The sequence below is a fragment of the Lontra canadensis genome, unplaced genomic scaffold (genome assembly GCF_010015895.1).
Source record: "Lontra canadensis isolate GAN:19392208 unplaced genomic scaffold, GSC_riverotter_1.0 scaffold106, whole genome shotgun sequence".
Classification (NCBI taxonomy): Eukaryota; Metazoa; Chordata; class Mammalia; order Carnivora; family Mustelidae; genus Lontra; species Lontra canadensis.
In genome coordinates this window covers 5416946-5434599 of record NW_022631100.1, presented here as the reverse complement: position 1 = coordinate 5434599, position 17654 = coordinate 5416946, and the positions used below count along the sequence as shown (strand labels likewise).

Here is a 17654-nt window from a genome sequence, read left to right as displayed (position 1 = left end):
TTTTTTTTTCCCCCACATAAGGAAATAAATAAATAATCGAAGTGTAAGAAGTATTGAAATATTCCTTACATCAACTCTTTCCCACTGAACAAAGAAACCAATGTCCTAATTAGTAATTTTAGGCACACGGATTTCTTTTTGGGGGGAGTGGATGTCATTTCAACCATTTTTAATAACCTTCGAGAACAAAGACTATGAAATTCCCTGAGCATTCATGTACCCTGCTGGTCCTGTGACTGTGGAATTCTGTAAACAGCCCATCAAAGCCCAAACAAGTGTAATGAGTATCTGTGATGGGAGAGCTGTGGGCTGGGGCTCCCTTTCCTCAGCAGAAGTGGAGAGAGCTGCCTGTAGGTTTTTCTTCCTCCCATCCTGATCTCCCACCTCAACTAAAACAGGAAAGCGGGTCTTTGGAATTCCAGCAACACAACAAAGACTAAAACCCCCAAATGCAGAAGGTGGAGGTGCGTTGTGCAGAGGCTAAGGGAGTGGTAGGAAGTCCTACCCCTTAGACAACCCGGCATATCTCCACTCTCTTAATCCTTGAGAAGACCCCTTAGTACCCAGTGCAGGCCAGTCCTGGGAGAGACAGAGACACAGTGGCCCCCACAGCTGGGAGCTGCAGCCCCCCTTCTGCAACCTTATCCCCTTTCTATCAAGGTCCCTCTGAGAACTCTTAAAATTCCAGCTGAGCAGCTCCCGACACCAATTTCCTGTTTTTCCCCTTTCCTCCGCCAAATAAATAATTTTGAGATCTCTCTCCAAAATTTGCTTTGGCATTTCACTTGCCAGGTACAGTTTACAGAATCAATGCTGCCCTAAGAAACAGTGTTTAAATAGTGTTAAATATATACTTGATGATTCAGAGGCATTGCGGGAGTCTTTATTTAGAGGAAGCTTGGAGCAGATCCTCATGCCATGAAAATAAGCTCCCAACTTAGGTTAGCTGGTTGCCTATCGGGTTTTCATCAAGTTAGACATCATAGTACTCTCAGAGCGTTAGGATATGTCCAATGTGTCTCATATTTGCTCAGTGACCATGTACTGCCTGTGTTGACTTAATAACATCTGAACATTTTTGCCTCTGCCCTGTGGTCACAAATAACCCACGGAGACTCTGGAAGCTTTCTAGGAAGCCCGTTGTACTCAGGGACCACACAAACCCCAAAACTCTGCCAGTCAGAAACTAAAGCCCCTTTTCCACCAGTTTCCAAGCCTAAGAAACCAGAAGATACAGAGTGTGTGTTTTCAAATTAAACCCAGGTGAGTCTGCAGAGCCCAAAGAGAACGCTTAAAGCTGACCTATGAGTCAAGCCCCGCTGTGACCCAGCTTTGGCTGCCTGGCCTCTGCATGAGAAAGAGAAAGAACAAGTTAAAATAGGTGATGAATTGACGTTCTGGGTTAAATGAGGACTAACGTCATATTTTGTCCTTTTCTTATTGAAAGTCTTACTAAACTGTTTTCTTCTGCTTTCCAGCGAGAGATTTAAATTAACCAAGGGCAACCTGGAAGAGCTGAAGTGACACCAAATTGGGATCCAAGAAGCTTGGAACGTGATCCCATCCTACTGGTGTGTGATGTCTGGAAAGTGCCTTTCCCTCGACGGCCTCACACTCCCATCTGTGAAGGAGAGGCTGGGCTGGTTTGTCACCAGGCCCATGTTGTTCTGATTGTCCGTGCCTGGGATCTCTAGGCCCATCATGAAGGACTGCAAAGTTCTCCTCTTTCTCATCCTTTCTCACTGTCAGACATCCTGCAATGGGGGCCACAGAAGGTGGAAAGGCTGGACCTGAACCCACACCTCAATGGGCAGGTTTTGTTCCTACTAGAGCCTACTAGATCCTTTTGAATTCATCTCGCAGTCATGTGCCTCTGCCCCTTAAAAAGTGGAACAACTAAAATATTGTGGTTAGTTGAGGATACTGATTTGTTGGAATCCAGTCCCTTGAGGTTTTTCGACAAATAATCCCAGGCTGAGTAATGTCAGAGAGCTAGACATGTGTATCTGTGCACAGAAGCTCAGGAGAAAAGAGAATTTTCATCCCTGAGTCAAGCAGACTGACTCAGGGATGAAAACGGGCAGAAGAGGCCTTGGGGGAGAGGGGCATGAGCCCGCCCTGGCCCGATCGGCCAGTAGTGCCTTGAAGGCAGGGCTTTGAGTCCTTCTCGTGCCACCACATCACCACGGAAGGATGACAACAGCAATCAGCATTGACTGAGCACACACGCTGCCCCAGGCACAGCTCCTGGCACACGATGGGCACCAACTTATTTAATCACCACAACAATTCCATGAAACAGAAATGGTCATGAGGCCAATTTTACAAACAAGGAGACTTTAGCTTGCCAGGTTCCCACAGCAAGGGAAGGGCTGGAGCCCAGAACACCTGGCTCTGGATCCTGACTTCCTCACCACTAACTGAAGGATAGAATTTAGATGGAGGGAGAGATGGACGGAGGACACTTCAGGTGAGGAGACAGCTCGTGCTGAGGCCAGGATCTGGTAACGGGTGGGTCATGTGGGGAGGAAAGCCTTCCCTTCCTCGGGCGTGTGGTTGACACTGGAGAGCGAGGAGAGGTCAGGTTCTAGGTGTGGAAAGGGGCCAAATCATTCCCCATCAGCTCATTCAATTCAAAGTGCCTGCTCCATTCATTCCAGGCCCCACCTTGGGTGCTAGGGTGACACACACATGATCGAGATCCGGCGAAGCTTCCAGAAGCCTGCCCGCATCAGATGGCTCCCACGGCTGAGCCGTGTATCTGGAACCAGAGAGGGACATGGGAGCCATCACAGTGCTGGACTAGAGAAAAGGAAGGCTGTCTAGGAGGAGGTGGGGCCAGGAGGAGGGATGGCGACAAAAGTGCCAGGAGCCACAAGGTAAGCAGGTGCCTTCCTCTTTCCTGCCCAGCTTTCTGCAGCTCAGCAGCATATGGCCCATCTCTCCTAAGTTCCCAGACCTTGCCCTGGGCAGAAAACCAGAGAGGGTGGGGCCACCCGCTTGCGCCCCCTCCTCCGCCAGTCACTGGCTAAGGTCAGGCCGGCGACACTCTGCATGCTGTCCAAAGGGGAAGTAAGACCACCACACCCAGAGGGGGTTCGTGCCCAAGATTACCTCCAGCCACAGGATGCATGCCACAGGCTACATTATAAGGATTATAAGGATATTCCATTGTGCAATTATGTCATATTATTAATGTGCCTTGAAACAAACAATGTCTAAAATAGATTTTTGCTGTGGTTAGGGTTTATTGTTATTCTGCATAAAGTTGGAACTTATTTCAAAAATAGTTCTTGAAGACCTACTTTGTGTTCAATAAAGATCTGTTGAATACATAAATTAGTGAATAGATTAAAAATAATTGAGTACTGCCTGTGTTTTAAGTAAAAAGAATTTCACCCGCTAAAAAAGACCTTTGTGACCACTTCAGATTTTGAGAGAACCAGAGAAGGGGCAAAGGCTAGAAAGACCTGGAACCCATGGAAAGCTCCAGGTCCCTTGCTGGCCTCTCCCACAGATTAATAAAATGGCCCTCTCTAGGTACACTCTCCCTTCCTTTCCCTAATATGAACAGAAGCACAGAACAAAAGTTCTAAGGAGAGAATGAGAAAGAGATCATACATACAAACCAAAAGAAGCAAATTAATAGAATAGATAATTCCTGAACATTTAGAAATAATCATAGTTAAACCAAGTTGTAATCCCATCCAATTTTTCTGGGAGACTAGATCCCTGTCAAAATGTATCGAGGGTCAATAGATTTGGAGAGCTGAGGAAGTTGAAGTGGAGGAGAAGAGTAATCACTCCCTCTAGTTAGGGTTGAGTTCATTCCTCAGCCATCTTCCAAATCAAGAGGCCTGAAGAGATGACCACACCTTCAGGTGCCTACCTCCAAACAGAGTCATTTACTCCACAATTTGTAAGACTAAATCTTGCCCTGTGTCTACTCACCCATTCATTCGTCCTCTCATCAAATATCTGTTGCGTGAGCCTTATTTATTCACAATGCATCAGCTGCTATGGCTGCAGCAATGTGTAAAGGCCAGCCCGCGACCTCAGGCGGCTTCCATCCCAGTGGGGAGCTAGCCGAGAAGAGAAATGGCACAGGGGTAGGGCTAGGCATGTTCACTGAACCTCAGCCCCCCACACAGGGCCTGGCACACAGGGAGAACTCCGCACGTGCCTGTTGGGTAAAGAAAAAGTGGGATGGGTTTTACAGTAAATGAATCTGAGTGTCTGCAAGGCTGCACCGGGTAGAGAGCGAATCTACACGAGAGAGACCAAGGAAGACTTCCTGGAAGGGATTATCTGAACTAAAAAGACAGGGACTGACTAAGAGGAAGTCAGATGAATGTGGGTCTGTGGGAGGGGTTTCCTATTGGGAGAAAAAGTGCAAAGGCCAGAGGCCCCGGGAAAGAGGGGTAGATCTGTGTCACGGCTCATAGTTTGGTGTTGCTAGAAATTCAGTGTGTGAATGTGTGTGTGTGTGTGTGTGTGTGTGTGTGTGAGAGAGAGAGAGAGAGAGAGAGAAAGAGAGGGAGAGGAAACAATGACCGTGCATGTGTGAGTGTGCATATACACAGGTGCACACGTGTGTGTGTGTGTGCACGCGTGTACGGGTGTGGGTGCGCGAATGGGAGTCTGTCCCGGAGGGCATCGGTAGGGTCCCACGTAGCAAACTAAAGGAGCAAAACTTTATCCTGAGCACACAGTGGGGTCATCCAAGGCTTTAGGCTGGAAAGTGACTTGGACTGCTTTGGAGTTGAGAAAACTCCCTTTGGTGCAATGAGCTGAGGAATGAATTGGTCTCTCAAGTGAGAGACATGCAGAATTACTGAGGCAGAAAGGAAGGCAGCAGCTGTGGAATGACTAGGACAGGTCCAAAAGATACTGTCGAACTCAAGCAGCCATGATCTGTGACAGATTCCTGGTATTAAAGATATATATTGAGGGAGGTGGGGGCAAGGTGGGGGTCTCCGTGGGAGACAGGGACTCTGAGTCCTGGCCTGTGCGGATGGAGCCCTTTGCTGAAAGCAACTGAAAAAAAACCAGGAGGCATGGATTGAGATGGAAGGTTTCCGCTGAGATAGGCGGGGCCTTTCGCTTGTTACTTCTCCATGGAAGGTAGAGACAGCCCCACGCAGTGGATGAGAGCGTGTCCTCTCCGAACAGAGCACTTGGATTTGAACTCGCGGCTGTGCGACCTTGGGCAGCATCCTGTTCTGCTCTGTGCTCCAGCTCCCCCACCTATCTCCCCGACTGGTTCTGAGGAGCACGCGCGTTCTTGCTTGTGCGGGGACCACGGTCAGGGCTGGCACTAAACACTACACGGGTTATTTGTCAGATGAGAATGTCTTCGGTAATGTCCTGGAATGACCGAGCTCACGCACACACTTTACATTTCTGTGACTTCAACTTCCACGATTTTCCTGTGCGTTCATGCTGTCTCCTGCCTTACTTTACCAGCACTTTATTACAAGGCCTTGAGACTCGGATCTCTCTTACCTTGAAATAAAATGTCTGAGCCTGTGTCTGCTGCTGACCTCCATCCCCTCCCCTCAGAGCTGAGGGTCTGTGCAGAGCACACAAGACCCTGTGTCTTCACTCTCTGACCATTCATGCGTATCTCCACTCACTGTAATGCGGCACCCCCCACCTCAGGCCCCCAGTTCTTGAGCGAAGCTGCTCTCTCTCAACCCACCAGGGGTGTCCTCACTGCTGGATCCAGAGAGCCCACCTCAGGCCTTGCTGGCTTGCTGGTGACCCCAGTGCCATCTACACATCCAAAGTCCTATCCTTTCCTCTTTTTCCCAGTTCTGCTGCTGCCCAGGCCTCCTTCTCTCCCTCTGGTTACCAGGTCTCCCTCCCTAGCCTCAAGGAGCCCTCAGACTCATTGAGGCAAAGTGGGCCCCTGCCAGTGGCTGGGCTGTGATGACTGGTTACAGGTCTGCTCCCACGAGCCAGCGAGCCATTTCCAGGTACAGTCCCCTGCTGTCCCCATTTTTGATTCTCCAGCACATGGTTAAATGCCTGAGACTTCACCGGCTAGGAGCTCAGTATGTTGGATGAGCAAATAAATTAGTGGAGGAACGAGCAAACAGATCCCAACTACTTCACTTCTTCGCCAAATGAAACGTACGCAATTATTTGTACGAAAATTAGGAAATGCTGAGTCACCACATGAATGATGATTCACTGATTGGCTTCTTCCCCTCCGTGGCTCCATGACTTCTTCTCCTCTGATTAGTAACTGGACTTCTAATCCAGAAAAGAGCTATTAATTACTGGTCTTAATAGCCCCAGTGGTTGCCACGGCAACTGCAAATGTTCAAGATTTGGGGTTTCAGTGACCCTCTGTGTGTATTTGGGCTGAAGCACTTTTCTTCCCCACTCATTGCTGACTCATAAAGAGAACTGGGATGTTTTTGTTTGCCCACTGTGGCTTTATTTCCTGGATGTTCTCTTTTTCAAAAAACTCAAAGAGTAGGATTGTTTTAAAGTAGGTAGTGAACATGGGAAAAGGAGGATGCTCTATTACTTGGACAGAAACTTAGCATAACATATGCTTTCTGGAAGGTGCTAGGGCCATGGTGTATATGATGTGAGCATAAGGGATCTGATGAGTCCCCAGGATAACCCAATTTAATGTACTGGAGCGCAGAAGCATGAAATTTACGCACTTGTTTATGGCATCAGAAACTGAAGCTAAGGGATGTTCAGGGTATACAGAACTAAGAATCAGAATCAAAACTAAGGTGCAGCCTCTCTCTCTGATTTATTTGGCTTCCTTGAGGCATAGACTAGGATGGGAGCAAGAAGGAGCCAGGCACCCATACTCCCGGCACCCATATTCTGAATGACTCAGATGGGCAGCCCAAAGGAACAATAAAGAAGAGCATGGAGGAGCGAAGAAGGACAAAACATTGCAGGTGACAGGCAGTGGTCGAATTTATTTGGACTGCCAAAGGGATTTTCTGGTTTCCAGCCCTGGCCCTGACACTCCTGAACATTTCCAACCCAACAAGCTGGGCTCCACCCAAGAACGATGCCAAGAACCCCCATGGGTTCTGTGTCATCTTTGAAGACCAGGCGAGGACACCCAGCAAACAGCAGATGGGGAGGAAGCAGCCAAAGGCACCACCCAGGTTGGTCAGAGTCCTTCCCCACAGCATTGCCTCCCTGAGGTGGTGAGACGGTCAAGAAGAGAGGCAGTAACTGAAGGCTGGGGGTGAGGACAGGAAGGGCAATGACACATGTCAGGCACCAAAGCTGGAGTGTGACTGGGAGGATGACCATATGGTCATGCTCACAGGAAACTCCTCTGCTCCTCTGTGCTACCAGCCAGAGGTGACTCCTCTTCCCCCATCACTCCATAGACCTGGATGACTCCTAAGTTCCAGATCTAACCCTTGCCAGTCAGACCCCAGGCTCACAGGGAAACAACAATGCCCCCAGAGCTGGAACCCAGGAGAAGCTTCGGGGCATTGGTAAGGGAGCTGTATGGGCTCTATGTTCCCTCCTCCTCTCTGTTTCTCTTCTCCTTTGTTTCCTGGATGTGCTGCCTCATCACAGTCTGATGCACTCTGACTTCTGAGGGCGCAAATGTTCCCCATATGCACGTCACTTAGGGCTCATATGTGTGGAAAGTAAGCAGAAATAATGCAATTCTGGCCAAAGGGGGACTCTTCCAATGGAGACCTGGGGTCAGGGAAGAAAGGGCCATTTTAGGGTGTCTTCGAGAAGCTGGAGAAGGAAGCTTGATGACAGCATCCTTCTCAACCATTAGGAGCTCCATGTGATGGAAGAGACTTCAGCACGGTGGCCCAGGTGTCTCTATTCCCTGCACAAGACAACGACACGTTTCTCAGAGACCCCAGGTGGTACCAGACGGAAGCAATGGTGGAGCCCTAGTGCTCAGTGAAGTTGCAGGACCCCCGCCACTTGGAGGGCAGGAAACATAGAGTCAAGGCTTCATGCATGGCCGGGGCTTGCAAAGTGGTGCAGCCACTTCAGAAAACCATCTGGCAGTGCCTCAAAATGTTAAACACAGAGTGACCCGGCAATTCCACTCCTAGGATATAGACCTGAAAGAAATGATAACCCAAGTCCACTCATGCACAGTGCTCACAGCAGCTGTATTCACAGGGGCCAAAAAGCAGAGGCCCCCACAAGGTCCATCGACTGAAGAATGAATAAACGAGATGTGATTCCAGAAATCTATGGAGTGTTACTCAGCAATAAAAAGGCATGAAGCTCTTTTAATCATGATGAACCAACAACCTCCAGTGAAAGAAGCCAGATTCAAACAGGAAATGCCCGGAAGGAGCCAGTCTATCGAGGCCGAGAAGAGACTCGTAGTTGTCTTTGGCCATAGTAGAGGCGGGAAGGTGAGGAGGTTAATGGGGAGTGACTACTAATGGCTACGGCACCTCTTTGGTGTCAAAATTCTAATTCTAAAATCAGATCGGTAAATGTTTCACAATTCTTAAAAAACAAAAACCGTTCATTGTAGAGTTGAAACACGAACTGGATGGTGTGTGAGTTTTATCTCAATGCTATTTTTTTTTTTTAAGAAAATACATAAAACTCCCCGTGGAATCCTCAAACCAAGAAAGTAAGCAGCACTTGTTTCCTGCGGGAAATCTCTGGGAAGTTTTGTTTTTACTTGACCAGAAGGCGTTTCTCCACCATGGCCAAGGCCACCGCCTCTCTGTCGGTGTTATTCTGGGCAGCGCCAGGCTAGGAAGTGAGGCAACAGAGGGCTGTGGATGAAGGACCTCATATAGGAAGTGGCCTCCAGACTGCAGGTCGGCAAAGGATGGCTGCGGGCAAAGTCTGGCCTGCCATCTGGGCTTGTAAACCAAGTTTTCCTGAAACACAGACGAGTTCCTCTACTTAGATACAGTCCACAGCTGCTCACACACTCTGGCACCACAAGAGCCAAACGACAGACTGTAGGGCCTGCAAGACCTAAGCCATTTACTACTGTCCCTTTGCAGAAAAAGTGCGCTGACCCCTCCTCCAGGCTCCCAAGTCCAGGGTCTTCCTACATCAATATGGTCTACATGGTGGCCAGATCCCCCGGGAGTCTGTCGGAAGTGCAGACCCCCAGGCTGCCCCAGACCCAAGGAATCAGAGTCTGCACTTGATTTTGTTAGTTAGGTCAGTGCAAACAGCAGGTGCCAAGACAGGATTCCCGTGCAGGGATTTCGTGAGGGGGGACAACTCTAGGCCAGAAGAGGGTGTGCACCTGGGAAGCCTGGGAGAGCCATCAGCCCGTGCTGCCAGTCCGACCTCAAAGGAAGGAAAGAGGGAAGGGAGGTTCAGCGGAAGCACTGGAGACCACCGTTCAGCCGAAGGAATGTTCTGCAAGCCCTTGGAGATAAGGCAGAGCTGGCTGTCAGAGAAGTCCCGCTCTCTGGAACGGGCTCGCTTTATCCCCACCACACCAAAGTGGCCTCAAGGCAAACGCAGTGATGAACTTAGAACACACCTCCTGGGGGGTCTGGCTAGTGAAACGGCCAGCAACTGGAGGTCGGTGAGGCTTATCCTCAGCACATCCACTGCGAGGCATGTGCCCACGGCAACCCTTACATTTTAAGAAGAATCCCAAGTGATCTCTATCAATATTTAAGTTGAGAAGCAGGCTCCAGAGCACAATTTGGCAAACTGTTTCTACGAAGGGCCAGACAGTAAATACCTTAGGCTTTGTGGGCTCACCCCAACTCTGCCGGTGAGCATGAAAGCCGCCACCGAGAGAGAACACACGGTGCGGCCGGGTTCCAATAAAACTTTATTTATAAAACAGTCTTCCGCTTTGGGCCACATGGGGCCTGCAGGCTATAGTGTAACAACCTGGGCTCCAGAGTTGTGGGGTTTAAGCTTTTTTAAAGTAACTAAACCCTTCCTTCATAGAAATGGATAGGAAAGGGGCTGCTCCCTTTGAAGGTAGGAGGGGAGCCCTGCACGGGGCAATTCTGCTCAGAAGCCCCCACGGCAACTCTGCTGGCAGCTAAAGCAGATTTGAAAGCCGCTGCCCTGTTCCCCACAAAGAGCCTCGAGATTCAGAAAGCTCCTCTCATCATTCTTCTCATCCCTAACAGGCATCCAGCAAGCTAAATTTCTGCTTTATGGGTCCTACAAACAAAACTGAGAGTCTAGCCCTATGCTAGATATTCAGGGACGACAGACGTGAATCTGACAAGCATTCGGCTCCTGGGGAACTCTCGGTAGATGGAAATGAGATGCGTACCGAGCTGATAAGGCGGGAAGCAACATGCACCCCAGGAAACCACGCGTGATGAGCTATGGAAGCAGCGAAGCAGCGACCCCCGCACTGAGGGAATGGGGAAGGCTGCCTGGTCAAGGGCTCAGCAGTCAGCTGCGAAAGGAGGAGCCGAGTGACAGCCCATTTCACTTCTGACAGAGATGTCGCCCCCGCCCCCCACTTCTGGAGGTGTCTATGGGCACAAGATAAAACCCTTCGTATGCAGATGCTAACTTACAACCATCAGGGTCCGTGGCTTGTCTGCACAAGCACACGCATGTATCTCGTCCTCACTGCGAGGGAAAACCCGGTCCCAGAAACGGACAAAGCCCTTCACATCCAGGGTTCAGACACACAAAGGGTAGGGGAGCTACAGCTTTGCCGCCCATCTGGGCCCCGGGCAAGGAGCAGGGCTATATGCGGAGGAAAATCGGTAATTGTTCAGGGTCCCATGAGGGCAAACTTTGACCATGGTTGCAATAGAGGACAAGGCAGCCGAGGAGGAAGGTCACAGAATCGTCACCTCCCAAGGAGCTCTGGGAAAGGCAGCTCTTCCCCTGTCGCTAAGACTGGATAAAGGGGGAGGCAGCACCCACCGTCCTTCTTTTAAATTCTCTTCACATCTACGCTTACACTTCTGGGTCTGGGAGTCTGTCTTCTGTGAAGCTCTGTGTCCGCATGAACGAAACTTCTTACCATCAGTACGCGGCTCCCTTATTGGAGAAGGGATGTCTCAGTATCCCGTAAACTCGCATTTTTTAGATGTCATTCAAAACATACCCCAAAAAGCCATCACAGTGCCCTAAACAAGGGAGTTTTAATCCAGGGTCAGTAGACACTGGCCATCCAGAAATCCGAAAAGCTCTAAAAGCTTTGTAAACTACGCGAACATGTACATTTCTCCGGGAGTCAGCATAGCCCTCAACAGATTCTCCAAAGGGTTTATGACGCCCCCCCCCCAAAAAAGCTTTAGTGCCATTGTCTAATTTATCCAAAATCATACGGCCCAGGCTGAAAAGAACATGCGATTTTTAAAAAGAGTTCTTTTAGGCATCTGATTCTACAGTGTTCTCAATCATCTTGAAACCCTCTTGGTGAAAAATCCTATTTACCTTCATTCCTATTTCACAGATTACCTAACCAAATTCCTAAGGAATTAAAGTTACTATCTCATCTAAGGAAAAACTATAGGTTCCTGGGCAGAACCGAAGCTAAGCAGGTTAATACCCATACCCACGGCTCTCAGTGACGCCTATCTCCCGCTGTTAATACCCTGTCATAAGTAAGTACCACCCGCCAAGCCCTATGTTGGGCACTTTACATACATGACTTATTTAAATGTCTTAGCCACTCTGCAAGACACAATCTCATTTCTCAACTTGAGGAACCCAAGGCTCAGAGATGTTCAACGAATGACCAAAGATCAGAGCCCTGATAAGCGTCAGAGATGGAATCGGGCCAGGTCGGCCTGACTCCTCCGTTCTGCACCAGGATCTGCTCCGAAACTTGGATCCTCACAAGAGAAACACGGGTCTTCTAGTGAGGGACAGTTTCTTAGACATCTGCGTACTCCCCCACAGGGCCTCGCCAGGCTTTGTGCGGCAAGGCCCTTGGTAAATACGGACTCCGGCTCTAATCCCACCACGGACGTACTGACTCAGTCCTGCGACTTGGAGCTACAGGTGGTTACTCAGCTGGGCAACTGCAGGGAACATTTGCAATCAATTACGGGTGAGGAGGAACCTTTTAGAAGTTTCTCTTCTGTGTATGCCGGGGTTGAAGGAGGGGAAAGGAAGTTGAGAAGGAGGGAAAGGAACAGGGTGGTTTCGGGGTTGGGTGCTGGAGCTTAAGGATTTCACATCAGGATGGGACAGAATTTGGCTTCTGTCCACTGCTGAGTGAGTTCCAACAGCCCAACCAAATGGGCCTGTGGCCTCAGGCTACTCCTCCGTGGCCTCACGTCCTAAATGGCCAGGTCCCTGAATAGTGAGTTTTATCCAGATCCCCTACGCTGGAGCAGTAGCACACAGTCCTTTCCTACCTCCCGTTGCCCTGCTCCAGAGCACAGGCCATAGGCAACTCTGGAAGGCCTTACCTTGGGGGGGGAGGGGGGGGCTTAGGAGGGTGGGGAGACAGCACCATCATGCCCCCTCTAGGGGCCATAGGCAACCTCAGCACCTGAAGTCTGTGAGGCCTGCATTGTCCTCAGCCCTGAATAAAAGGATTCCAGCAATCCATTCTGGAGTCCAACTTCCTATTTTGGAAGAATGTGGGAGCTTGGGGTGGAGGGAGGAGGTAACTCGAGTTGATTTTGTTTTCTTTACTAGTTGTTGCAAGTGCAAGTTAATCACAACCCCACAAAAATGCCACTTTAGCCCTTTCACATAGGCCCTGCAAAAAGATTTGCGTAAAGCCAACCTTAAGGGATGCCTACCAACACCACTCTGGGAGGGGATGATAAAATACCGCCCAGAGGCCAAGGCAGGGACGGCAATCCAAGAAACCCAACGCATTCCCCACGACGTGGCTTCCAAAGAGCCGCCTACTCTCTTGTGCACGAGGCAACACTGCCACCTAGTGCCCCATGTGGGAAGTATTCCCTGAGGCCCCACATCGGGGCGGGGGGGGGGGGGTTGCTACTTCACAGGGGCTGGTGTGGTTGAACTGCTTGACATCTCTACTGAACGGGGAAAACGCCCCAAGTTTGGGAGATTGAGAACTGGGATGCTGGGTGTAAGTAGTAGAAGCTGAGGTCCAGAGCCTTCGCAGGAACAGGCAATGACCAGCTAGAGAACCAGCGCCAGGTAAGGGAGGAAAGATGGTCTGGTCTGTTGATAGGAGTGAGTAAATTCATGCAAATCAGAGACCTTGCACTACCTTTGGCCGCCTCACTACCCTCAGCCATGGGGCCCATAGGGGAAGTGTAAGCAGCTAAACATGGTGAACAAAGAGGCTGCTAAAATCCTGGAGAATGAAGGCCTTGTTCCCAGCCCCCATCTTTCCCAGAATTTTATCCTAAATCTTTCCTGAATATGTTCTGATGCGCACAAGTCTAAAGAAAGATAGAGCGTGGAAGGTGGAGAGGAGCTAGACCTGGGTATTCCCCGCCCTCAGCCTTCCTGGTGTGGACCTCAAGGGGAAATACCAGTACACCACAGGGGCTGCTTTGATTTGAAGAGAAAGAAGCCTCAGAGGCTAGACTGTCTGCAAAAAGGTTTCCTGCCCAATTTTACATGCTTCCGGAGGGTTCCGAGGGGCACTTTGGAGAAGGCTCTGAGTGTGTGTCCTGTGGCAAGGTGGGGGGCGGGGTGGCTGTCGGCGGACAGGTGGGCGAGGGAGGGAACTGTACGGGCGGCAGGTGGGGAGGTGCGAGGAGCCATGCCAGAACTGGAATCAGGTCTTGCCACCACTCTCCGGGCCGTGAGACAGGACGTGGAAGGGACAGGGCAGAGGACAGGTACCCACTGTCCTGAATCTGTTTCCTCGGGTTTGGGTTTCAATAACCGAAAGCAATAGCCTCTGAGAGCCTCGCTCATCTATTCCTGTTGGATCCCTCTCTAAGTCTTCACAGCCAGGGAACTGATCCCAGGTCCCTCTGTTGCTACTGCCGGAGGAGGGGTAAGCGGAGTCGTGGGTCTCGGTCTAGACGGCAAGCACACAGTTTCCCTGGCAGATGGGTACTAGGAAGCGAGATTAGGCAGCAAGAAGATGTCATCTGGGAAAAGCTGTGAAGCTGCCAACTCTGATCAGATAATCATCTCATTATTTCTTCCATTTGGCCCCAGAATAAGGATTTCCTTCTACTTTTTCTCTGCCCCCACCTTCTTACAGCCCAGCCCCTTCTCTCTCCCCTCCTCTCACCCCCTCTCCCACCCAAAAATAAAATAAAGCAAAACCACAAGACTCTAGAGGGCTCAGTGTCTGGGAATCCCAGTTTCCAAAGGAGAAATCACAGCCAAAGAGGGGGAGACAACGTGTCCAGAAGGGATGTTCCAGCAACACCCCATTGAAAGAGGCTCCCTCCTTCCAGATTTCTTTCTCCAGTCTGAAACTTATTTGCAGGCATCCAGCAACCTGAGAAGTTTTTAATTTGGGAAGTTGTCAAGCACTTCGGGAGCTCTGGGGTTCCATTCCTGTTCTGCCTCTGGCACACCTCTCGTTGATTTGGTTTCCCCACCAATGTAAATGGGACTGGCAAGCATCAGATGGCGTTATAGATAATCCAAATTAATGAGATTAAAATGGATCTACGATGTGCCTAGCCTTGTGTGAGGTTCTTCCATGGGGGAGATCCAAAGAGATAATGATACAGAAAATGAAGACCTGTTATGTCTAGCCATCATTCCTTGCTTGAAACCAACACCCCCCCCCCCCCAAACACACACCCCCAGTAAGGAAAAGGAGATAGTCATTCCTAATGCCACTCTTTTCTTTGTCCTTCTGGGTGACTTTCCATGAAAGCCAAGATCTGGGCATAGTGGAAAACACATAGGCAATGTTCTGAGATATTACCTCTGATCAAAACCACAGTTACGCATGGTTCCGTTTTAGGTCCCTCATCCAAGAGCCAGTGCTAGACACCAGGGTCCCGGCTTGTACGAGCCAACCTCTTCCAGCAGCCCCTGCTGTTCTTAGACTGGATGCATGTTAGGACAAGCATCCAGTCTTGTCCTGGACCCAGCGGGACTCCACGACCCCGACTCGATAGACTTTCTGCTATAGTTCCGGGGCTGCTCAAAGAAAAGGGACCCGCCAGAGTGTGGGGCTCCGCACCTAGCGGCCGGGTTCTCCCTCGGCCCGGCCCCGCCCCCACGGCTCACTGCGCAGGTCGTGGTCCTGACCGGTAGCTGCGAAGTTGCCTGGCTTTCTCGGACTGGACTAGAAGAAATGGAATGTGACACTTCTTCCCCATTGACAACGAACCAGAGATCTTCCCCTTTAAAGACGGGGTAAGGAGTGAGCTGGAGGTCTCCTAAGTGCACGAGCGATGTATAGAACCACACGAGATCGATACTCATTGGGACAAATGCTCTTGTGGTTACAGAGTCATTATTGTAGATGATGTCTAGAATCCTGCTGTGCTGATGGATAAAGGCCCTTCCCCCTCTCTCCCTGGCCAGCCCCTCCTGGCTTTCCTGCCCCTGTGCCCTTCCTCTCCTTGTCCCTTGTGTCTAACCCAGGCAAACATAAAACCAGCCACTCCCCCAGGGACCTCGGAAAGCCCAGGCACCACGGTTACCTGCAATGATGGCTGGGTTGTTCTGTCCTCCCTCTGGTTTCACCCAGGCTTCCACTGTGAACGCCTCCCGGGGAATCTCAGCCAGCACTTCTGGTCGCAGCAGCAGCCGCCCCCGCCTCCCCGAGAAGTATAAGACAGGCAGTCCTCCGTGGGGATTAAGGGTCTCTGCTTCCCAGTGGGGGTCCCCTCCACCCTTCTGGATGCTGTCCTGGGTCAGACTGGTCCTGACCCCGTGCACAAGGGGGTGCTTAGGCCAAGGTTGGAAATGCCGGGGAGAGACACCCGGGTCTCCCCGCACGCCCCCCGCCTGCCCCTTCACCACCTGGCGACGATGCCTGGTATTGGCCCGGCCCTTCCTTCGGCTCTCCGGCTGGGGTTCCTTTGGGCCCACGAAGGTGGTGGTAACGGTGGCAGCCGTGGCTGAGTGCTCCCGAGTCTCAGCCTCACCTGGAATGGCCTTGGATCCTCCATCGCCGAGATAAGTGTCCCGGTCTCCCCGCAGCTCCGACCACCCAGTAGGACCATGCCAGACCCACGGGGTGGCTGGCTGCTCAGCTTCACCCCTCAGCCCCACACTTCCATCCAGGCTTGTGGCCAGACCCCTCGGGGCATCCGGCTTACTGTGTCCTGCATGGCGGGTTCCCTGACCCCCCACAGGGTAGGGCCTCAGGTGGTCCCCAGGCCAGCTGGGGTAGACCCCAAAGAGGTGATGCTGGGGAGCAGTTCTGGGTCTTCGCAGCTTGGCCCCCAGCCAACAGCGTTCTCCTTCCGTCAGCACCTGGTTCAGGTGTCCCCTCTGAGCCAGGGCTCTCTTGCGTGTCCAGCCCGGCTCAGAGCTGGCAGTACTGAACGCGCAGCCGGCCAGAATCACCAGGCTGGTTCTCAGGATCTTAAGACACATCATACCTCCCCCAGCTCTCCCTCTATACAGAACCAGAAGTCAACTTCTGGGTACCACACGGGAGTGATGGGGAGAAGAGCAAGAGACAGCTAGCAGTGGATTCGCAGTCACCGGGGAAACTGTTTTGTTCACAGACCAAACTTTTAGGAGCAGCCCCGAAAGAGTGCCTCTTCTGGCTACCGGCGACCAGTGCTATGCCTCCCTCTCCCTTCTCCCTTGACCTGGTTCTCTTGACTCTAGTTTAGTCCTTGCAGAACGAAGAAGTTCATTTCTCCGGGTTCCCTGGAACCTCCTCCTAGGGAGCTCAGGTTTCTTCCTTCCTTTTTTTTTTTTTTTTTTTTCCTTTTGGGTCCCTTCTTCAATAGCCCCTCCTCCCGCTGATCCTAGAGGAGGGACACACAGACCAGAGCCAAGCCCTCTCACACACACACTCCCTCACAAACTCACACCGCTCCCTACCTGAAGTCATGAAAAAGACACTAATCTTCTCATTTTTCACTTCTTTCTCCTTCTTCCTTCCCTAAGAGTTACGTTCTTTCTGTAGCTCTTAACCTAAGCTACATCCACCTTCAAACAAATCCCTAGAGCAACTTGCATCCAGAGACACAGAATTTGATGCTTCTTTCTAAAACTGCAGAAGGAACCTGGGGGCACAAAAATCCAAGCTGGTACTTAGCTTCTGCTCTCCAGAGGTCCTCCTCAGCCAGAGCCCCCAGCCAGCCGCCAGTTTGCCTGTGCAGGTCAATGTTCCCCTCAGCTTGCTGCTTGGGCTTGTGCTGTGTTGAAGGCTTTTTAATCCCCTTCCAACTTGTTGGTATGTTGCAAGTCTCCGTAAAGTTCTCCTTGGGGATGCCAGTCTGGTGTCCTAATAACCTTATGAGTCTGAGAGCCCTTGACTTCACCTTCTGGGAGTCTTGTGTGTCCCTGGGCAGATGGGAAAGAGAGCGAGAAGAGCATGGACTTCAGGGGACCTGTTCTCTCCGGTGCCTCCTGCTCTCCTCTCTCCCTCTCTCTCTCTCTCTCTGCCTGTAATTATCTTCTTGTTTGTTTCATTTAAAGACAATGATGATGTCAAGCTAATAAGTTTGGTGCATCACTCCACCTACTCCCTGTCCCCTCCTTCCTCCTGAAAACCTCCCTGCCTCACCGAGGCACAGGGGACAGACGCTACTCCTGGTTTCCCCAGTAAACATCTCGGGCTTTCTCTCTCAGCAGCTGCAGCCTACACAATCAATAGCAATCAATAC

The 17654-nt window shown here is 50.9% G+C and overlaps 1 protein-coding gene across 1 annotated transcript in view; it reads right to left on the bottom strand.

The window, feature by feature from the left end:
* The window catches only part of PAPPA2 (pappalysin 2), a 273728-nt gene extending 256998 nt beyond the window's left edge, over window positions 1–16730 (bottom strand). The window contains exon 1 of the mRNA XM_032838777.1: window positions 15507–16730. Within this exon, the coding sequence (XP_032694668.1) occupies window positions 15507–16410 (904 nt within the window). The 5' untranslated portion in view covers window positions 16411–16730. The remainder of the gene's footprint in view (window positions 1–15506) is intronic.
* Window positions 16731–17654: the final 924 nt, after the last annotated feature.